Raw genomic sequence first — 7,888 nt, 5'->3', positions numbered from 1 at the left:
TGTTATCACCTGCATCACAGCCTCACACTGAGGAAGCACAGTGAAGCATTTATCTTTTTTTCTTTAATCTTCTCTGACAGCGGTTTACAATCACGAAAAACTATGGATTTATCGTACATTTTTTTAACTTCATAAATTCTTTTTTTTTTTTCCTCAGTAGCTCCTATCGCGCTTTTACAGCTACTTTTTATTGTAAGATTTGTGTATAATGAGATCTTATCACAGCAAAGCCTTCTTTCATTCCCCTCTGACTGCATTTGGTATCTGTAATCTTAACAGACTCTGAATACAAACGGAACCCGCAGATCAAAACCCACAATATCCGAGGCAAGGAACCGCAGAGCGAAAAACCTTCAGCTGGAGAAGCCCTGAGCTGTGTGACTCCTGCCAGTCGCTATCAGCGAAAGCAGGCGCTATCAGCCGGGCAGCTCCCAGCGCTGCTCCGCCGCCCGGCGCGCCCCGAGCGCGGCAGGCGCGGCCGGGAGAGGCCCCAGCGGGCGGGAAGGGCGGGCAGACGTCTAAGGGCGAGGTCAGGTGCCGTTCGGACTCTGCTCTTCCCCGGACTTACAAACCAGGCACCCGCCTCCACCGGCCGTGGGTGCAGGGAGCGGCCCCGGAGTCCGGCAGGGCAGGGCAGGGCAGGGCAGAGCCGAGCCGAGCCGAGCCCGGCCCCGCAGAGCCGCCCCGGCCCCGCCCGACCGGGCGGTCCCGAGGGTTCCGCCCGCCCCCGGCCCGCCGGCGCTTCCGGGCCGCTCTCGGGGCCGGATCCCGGCGCTCGGCCGGGCATGGGGCGGTGCAGCGCGGCGCGGCGGGAGGACACGGCCCGGCGGCTGGCGCGGTTCGCGGCGCTGCGAGGTGCGGCGGGGCTGGGGGCGGCCCGGCCGGGCCGGCGGAGGCCGAGCGGCTCCGAGCCGGGCCGTGCCGGCAGAGGCTGAGCGGGGCCGGGCCGGGCCGTGCCGGCGGAGGCTGAGCGGGGCCGGGCCGGGCCGGGCCGTGCCGGCGGAGGCTGAGCGGGGCCGGGCCGGGCCGTGCCGGCGGAGGCCGAGCGGGGCCGGGCCGGGCCGGGCCGTGCCGGCGGAGGCTGAGCGGGGCCGTTCCCGTTCCCGCAGGCTCGGCCGCCCGGCCCGGAGAGCTGTGGGACGCGGTGGTGCTGACGGCGGCGGACGCGGCGCAGGCGGGCGCGTTCCGGGAGCAGCTGGCGGAGAAGCTGCGGCGGGAGCAGCTGCCCAGGGCCGTCCGGTACCTCGTGTGCGCCGACCCGCCGGGGCCCAGGATCGGTGCGTGCAAGGGCTTCGGGGGGCTCCGGCACGGGCCGGCCGGGGGCCGGGGCTCGGTGCGGGGACAGCGGGCATCGCGGGCGGCGGGAGCCCACGTGGAGCCGTGGTGGTGCTGGGGAACGAGCTGTGCCGCTCCTCGGAGCGTGTCCTGTGGGCATGGGGTAGCACTAACTCGTGTGTTGCCCATTCATACTTACCTCGACCTGGTTACTTAAACAGTCTGATTATGTTTTAGTGCACTACCCAGTGGTGATGTAAAACTGGTCTCACTGCTCATAATACCATCTTGTAAGTCTTAATTCCTGTTCACTTTGATGTACAAATTAAGTAATCTCAGTATTATCTGCGGTGTAGAGTAATATGCAGAGGTTAATTCTCAGGAATCTGGCGGTTTTAAGTTGCAGAAGCTCATAAAATATCCCAAACCATTCCCTCAGATCCCAAACGTTTCTTATTTCCATACTGGAAATATCAGGAGTACTTCTGAACACTGCCTTGAATCTGTTAGTAGGCTTTTATGTGACTCGTTTCTTACAGGAGCTGTTTTTTGTGGCTGAGTTATGGCCTATTTGATTGATTAAATGCTTCAAATGGTGGGGCTGTGCAGAGGTGGCTGGGAGGGGAAATCACAGAGATTCCCCTGGAGCTGTCTGCTCGGGATGCCATCCCCTCAGAGAGCGCAGACTTCCAGAGGGACTGTCCACCAGCTTCTGTGTGTGATCTTATCAACCATGAAATGGTAGAAAGACTATCCCATCTCTTTGGCTGGGCACCAGTACACCTCACCTGTCAGAACAGGTGCTACTGGAGCTCTTCTCACAAATGCTGAAATGCTTTTTCTTTAGGAAATGGTGGATCCACTCTTCATGCTCTTCGGTGCTTGGAAGAGCAGTATGGTGATCAGTGGACTTCCTTCACTGTGCTGCTAATCCATTCTGGTAAATTCAGTTTTGTGTATTTTGCTCTAAAGTGATACCTTTTATTTTGTTCTTCCTTTAAATAATAAAATGGGAGAGGAGCTGCAGTTCCAAAATATATAGTTTCCTGAGAAAAGTAACCCATGTGTCTGATCATTTGAAATTAGGTTGGTGCTTGCCAGATGTTACTGTCACTTCAGCATTTCTTCTCAGCACTAAAGTTGCTCAGCCAGTGAGAAAGATGTGATTCACAGGAGTGATTTAAATTTCTGCCTTGAAACATCCATTTAAGGACCACAAACCTCTCTTGGGGGACCTTGGGCTCCTCGTGCCTCTGGCCAGGCTGAATACTTGCCTTCTTATCCACTGAGTCAGACCACTTCCAGATGTGGAAGAACATCAGTGCTGCAGAGGAGAAAGAAACCAAGTGATAACAGGTGTTGTGACCAAACCTTTGCCTTTTTGACTCATCACTGGCTTAAAATTCCCATCAGGAATGTGGTGATTCTCCTCCAAGCAAAAAGCGGGTAATGTTTGCTTTGTCACCTCAGCAGCAGATAGCTCTGAAACAAAAAGGTAACCAAGTCAATCACAGTTTTAATATGAGCTGAATAAGGCAGGCTGGGTTTTGGACAAGGTCAGATGTGCTTTGAGACTTGGTGTATGACCGAGCTGAGAGGTTGTGAATGCTTTTGTGTACCTGTGAAATAGCTGCCTAGGTTTAGTGTTTTGCTCACTTTCAGTGTCTCTGTGGCACTAAAAGAGTCTTTTTCCAGGTGGTTACAGCCAGCGTTTGCCAAATGCCAGTGCCCTGGGCAAGATCTTCACAGCCCTGCCGTTGGGCGAGCCCCTGTACCAGATGCTGGAGCTGAAACTGTCCATGTACATCGACTTCCCCCGTCACATGAAACCAGGAGTCCTCGTCACGTGCTCGGATGACATAGAGCTGTACAGCACTGGAGTCACAGAAGCCATCACCTTTGACAAACCTGGGTTTACTGCCTTGGCTCACCCCTCAGACCTGGCCGTCGGGACCACGCACGGGGTGTTTGTGCTAGATCCGTCCAGTTTTTCAGGAAAGGGAGGACTGGAGTATGGATCATGCTATCGTTTCCTGCACAAGCCTGACGTGGAGACCATGCATCAGAGTGGTGCAGTGTGTGTGAGGCGGGATCGCCCTCAGCTCAGCTCTCCTGGGAGCTGCGGAGACTCGGCCGTGGCCTCGGAGTGTGTGTACACAGACAGTGTGTTCTACATGGACCACAGCACTGCCCAGCAGCTACTGCACTTCTATAAGCAGATGGGCACTCTTGGCTGTGAAATAGATGCATATGGTGACTTTCTCCAGGCCCTGGGGCCTGGAGCCACTCCAGATTACACCAAAAACACAAGGAATGTCTCCAAGGAGGACTCAGGGTTGGTGGCAGTGCGGCAGCAGCTGTACTCCCTCCTGCAAGGCACCGCCCTAAATGTCATAGTCCTCAACAACTCCCAGTTCTACCACATCGGGACTACTCAGGAGTATTTGTTTCATTTTACTGCTGAGAGCAAACTGAGATTTGAGCTTGGCTTGCAACCTGTGGCTTTTAGCATCTGCCCTGACTCAGCCAGGACCTTGGATCAGTTGAGCATCATCCAGAGCATCCTTGAGCCCGGGTGTGTGATAGGGCCTGGCTCTGTCATTGAGTACTCCAGAATTGGGCCTGAAGTCTCAGTAGGGAAAGGCAGCATTGTTAGTGGGTCCTACATAAATTTCAGTGTAGACATACCCTCAGAGTGCTTCCTGAGCTCAGTAAGTGTGAAAATGGCTGATGGAGTGGAGTATGTCACCATGGTGTTCGGTGTAGGCGACGACTTGAAAAAGAGTGTGAAATCGCTGTCAGATATACACTCCCTCCGGTTTTTTGGAGCCAGCTTGCCAGAATGCCTTGACCTCTGGAGCTTAGAGGCTTCAGACCAGCTCTTCTCCAGTGAGGACACACGTTTGGGGCTGTGGACTGCAAGGATTTTCCCTGTTTGTTCTACTCTGAGTGAGTCAGTTAGGATGTCACTGAACATGCTGAATTCTGTGCAGCACAAGTCAGCTTTCAAAGTGAGTGGCTTTCAGCTTTTGTCTGTTGAAGAAATGCTCACCTACAAAGATGTGGAAGACATGCTGCAGTTTAGGAAGCAGATTTATGATGAAATCTGCCTACAAAGACAAAAAGAGAAGTCTGATTATAGAATGAATGGTACTTGATCAAACCTCCTGTTTTCATTTGTGGACGGTTGATTACTTCCCTGCTTGTAAGAATCCTAAGAGAATAGTACACAGATCTCTTCTCTGATCTCATTGGAGTAGAAATGAAGAAATTGCATAACATTAATAAAGCAGCAAATGCAAATAAAGTGTTCTTTTGATTAAAACAGGGAACTATTTCAGATCTAAAAACACTATTTGGTGACCTTTTGTGGGCTGGATGTTATGTCTTGTAGCTTTTTGTCAGAATACGATACAGAAAAAATTGTAGATTTGGCTGAAAATGGCTTTAAAAGCTTTTGAAGGGTAGAATATTAGCAATGTGGAATAGCACAACTTATGTTTCTATCTTTTTATGCTGCCATTTTGCAATACAGTTTCAAGCAGTTGTTAGGTAGAGGTAAAATGATTAAAAGTGCTTTTATTTCAAGACATCTTGTCATGGGCATTAATAAACTTGTCTCTTTTGTTTTGTAACTTTTTAGTCTTTCCTGGTTTTTCCCAGAAGAAAAAAAATTGGCATGAGTGATTATTCTTCCCCTTGTGACTCGTAGTACTGGGGTCAACGCCAGTCATCAAGACATTATAATGATTTCTTTTTTTTTCTAGTGGTTGTTGGAAGCTGGCAGTGTGATGGAGAAGCTGCCAGCTCTTTGTTGCCCACAGATTGACTGATGCGTGCCGTGCCAAAAGCAGCACCTTGTGCTTCTCTAAACTGAGCTGTTGCAGTCTTTGCTGTCCTTGGTGGGGCAGAGCAAAAGCCAGAGAGGTTTGTTGTGAGTGGCCCCACAGTGCATATCTTCAGAGAAACCCTCTTCCCCTTCTCCCCTTCTGCAAATATAAGTTTAATATTAAAGTTTAAGTTATATAAGTTTAATATGAAAGTCCTCCTGTTTCTACTTTAGATGCCCAAGATCCAGCTCCAAACAGATAAATGTGAGATTTTTAGGAGTATGCTGTGCAGTGTGCCAATGTGATTTGGCTGTAAATGTGATGCATCTTTTTCTCTTGAATGTCTCTGTGGGTTTTCATGTTTTATGTAATGTCTCATGATGACAGTGTTTATCTCCCTGCTGACTGAAATCCCAAATGACACCTTTCTTATGCCACCTACGAGGCAGCAGAGTAATGTCTCCTGGGCATTACCCACCCTTCTTTAACCTACACTAGGTTTCTTCCTCAGTAATAAACCTTCCAAGAAGAAATACAAAGAAGTTAAACTTGGAGGTTGGGAATTGCTGGAGTTGGCTTCAAAGGAATAAGAATTTCTGAGCAAATAAAGAGTCTAAAAGTCAGTTTGAAATATTAGTTAAACAATGGAAGCAGTAGGTTTGGGAACACTTAAGTCCAAGATAAACCCTTTAAGTCACAAAGTGAAAGTAGTCATAGAGCATGGAGTTGTCGTTTGTATATCGTCCTGTTTGCATGATTTATTCAGCTATTGTTGCACAAAAGATTTTAGGAGAAACACGTTTGATGCAGACTCTGCATCTTGAGTTGGAGACCAAACTTCGTCTGGTACAGACTGCCCTGAGGGTTGCTGTGCTGCCAGCTGAGTTCTCTGAGTGGTTGGTAGCAGGGAAATGCATCCTTTTAACATGGTTATCCGCTTTAACTGTTACAATTGCATTTGTTCTGAATTCCCTGAGTACCAGCTATTGATTTCATCACTGGAAGCAAACTGGATAAAAATAGGAAGGGGATTTGTTTCTGACACATAAGTATTGGGAGAGTGAGGAAAAACAGTGACAGCCCAACTTGTGGAGAAAGTTGTGGTAGGTCAGGCCAGCAGCAGCTGCTGTACTTTAGGGAGCAGTGTGAATTCCAAGGCAAAAAAAAGGAGTGGCATCCTGGTGGTAGCCATGGACTAGCACAGCTAGCCCCCAGCTCGGATCTTGAGGCAAAGGTTTTAATGAAAAAAGAAAATCTCTTGTAATGGAATAAGCATGGATTTACCAGGTAAGAAACATTGCACTGCTTTAATTCTGTGTGTCACCCACCGCTTGCCTCTTACTCTGAACATTTTTGTCTCAAATTGAGAAGGCAGATTTTGATCAGTATTAGCCCTGGATAACACCAGCAGGTTTAATGTATTTACAGGTATAGAAATATCTGGTGGTTTACCGTTCTTCATTTTTAAACTGCAATCAAGTTTAATGTAAAATGTTATAAAGAACATTACAATATATATTTTATTTATAGAGTTATATTAATTATTTTCCCAAATGGAGGTATTCAAAAGCCACGTGGATGTGACACTTGGAGACAGAGGTTGGTGGTGGCCTCGGCAGTGCCAGGGGAATGGTTGGACTTGATGGTCTGGGTGGGCTTTTTCAGTCCAAATGTTTCTTTGATCCTACAATTCTCTGTATTGCAGCTATTTATGAAGTGTGTACATTTTTAGCTACAGCAAATTGCAGTCCTTACAGCAAGGGTCATGCTACAGTGTGAGTACATCTTATTAAAATCAGAGAGCCTGCAGAGCAGACCCTCCCTGACAATAATAATCCAAGGCTGAGGTATTCAATCCGTGCATGCATTTTATCCATATTGCATTTGCAGCTCCACGTAATCTTTGTATTCCACAGTCTGCTCTTAATGTAGATGACAACAGTTTTCTCATGCAGCCAGCTGGGAGAAGTGTGTCCCAAGGAAACTGAGAAACTTGTGCAAGGCCACCCAGTAAAACTTCAGAGCAAGGTCAGTAATTCGGGGGTTGCTGGTTTCCAGTACCAGGCTCTTAAAACAAGACCATCACAGCATCCTGGCCCATGGTGTTCCTGCAGTCTGAGGGATGAAGGATGCAGTCATGAGAGTGCCAGGCACGCAGGACCTCTGTGGATGGGAGTCATCTACTGAAACCTAGAGTTTGGTTTTGGCTGATCCTCACAGTTTCCCAGATGGGTGCAATGTTCATATATCCTCTAGATCATTGCCTGGCTCCTTCTATCCTGAAATGCAATTCAGGCTGGTACAATCTCAGACAAACTCAAGATGAGCTTTTAATGATTTTTTTCATGTCAGCTTTCTTTATTTAATTAGTTTTGCTGTGTAGTGCAATAATAGGGCTCATCATGAACATGATTGCAATGATTTCCCTGAATGCCTTGAGCACACGCCGTGATCAGCTGAGGTTTAGCCCTGCTGTCTGTGTTATCCTGAAACCTGAGAGGAGTGTTTCAGTGACCTTTGGTGCAGGAAACTGACATCTGAGAAACTGGGCTCTTAACAAAGAGCACAAGGGAAGGCAGCTGAAATAAAAATGAGCAGCTGAGAAGAATCTGTGCCAGAAGAATGTGGGGAGCTGACGAGAGGAAGTAAGCTCCAAGGATCAGTTGGATCTGCAGGGCAATGTTCGTGCCTTGTCAGGGTGTTTTTGCTTGAGCTCAGACGTTCCAGCCTCTTCTCGTTCCCTGACCTCTGATGTAAGAGCTTTGTTTTTTGCTCTCTGCACG

The 7,888-nt window shown here is 48.7% G+C and overlaps 1 protein-coding gene across 1 annotated transcript; it reads left to right on the top strand.

Moving 5' to 3' along the window:
* The first annotated feature begins 678 nt into the window (after positions 1–678).
* Positions 679–4,910, top strand: FPGT (fucose-1-phosphate guanylyltransferase). The gene is made up of 4 exons (XM_030226546.2): positions 679–855; positions 1,110–1,277; positions 2,123–2,215; positions 2,971–4,910. The coding sequence occupies exons 1-4, from the start codon at positions 786–788 to the stop codon at positions 4,431–4,433; spliced, it is 1,794 nt and encodes a 597-aa protein (XP_030082406.2). The 5' UTR covers positions 679–785; the 3' UTR covers positions 4,434–4,910.
* Positions 4,911–7,888: the final 2,978 nt, after the last annotated feature.

This window comes from Serinus canaria, chromosome 8 (assembly GCF_022539315.1).
Source record: "Serinus canaria isolate serCan28SL12 chromosome 8, serCan2020, whole genome shotgun sequence".
Lineage (NCBI taxonomy): Eukaryota > Metazoa > Chordata > Aves > Passeriformes > Fringillidae > Serinus > Serinus canaria.
Note: the sequence above shows the minus strand (reverse complement) of the source record. Positions and strands in the feature narration are given on the sequence as shown.

Bases quoted from the DNA above. Each gene is read 5' to 3' on its own strand.
- FPGT (XM_030226546.2), top strand. From the start codon at position 786: ATGGGGCGGTGCAGCGCGGCGCGGCGGGAGGACACGGCCCGGCGGCTG. The intron at 856-1,109 runs GTGCGGCGGGGC...CCGTTCCCGCAG, and splicing joins GCGGTTCGCGGCGCTGCGAG to GCTCGGCCGCCCGGCCCGGA. The intron at 1,278-2,122 runs GTGCGTGCAAGG...CTTTTTCTTTAG, and splicing joins CCCGCCGGGGCCCAGGATCG to GAAATGGTGGATCCACTCTT.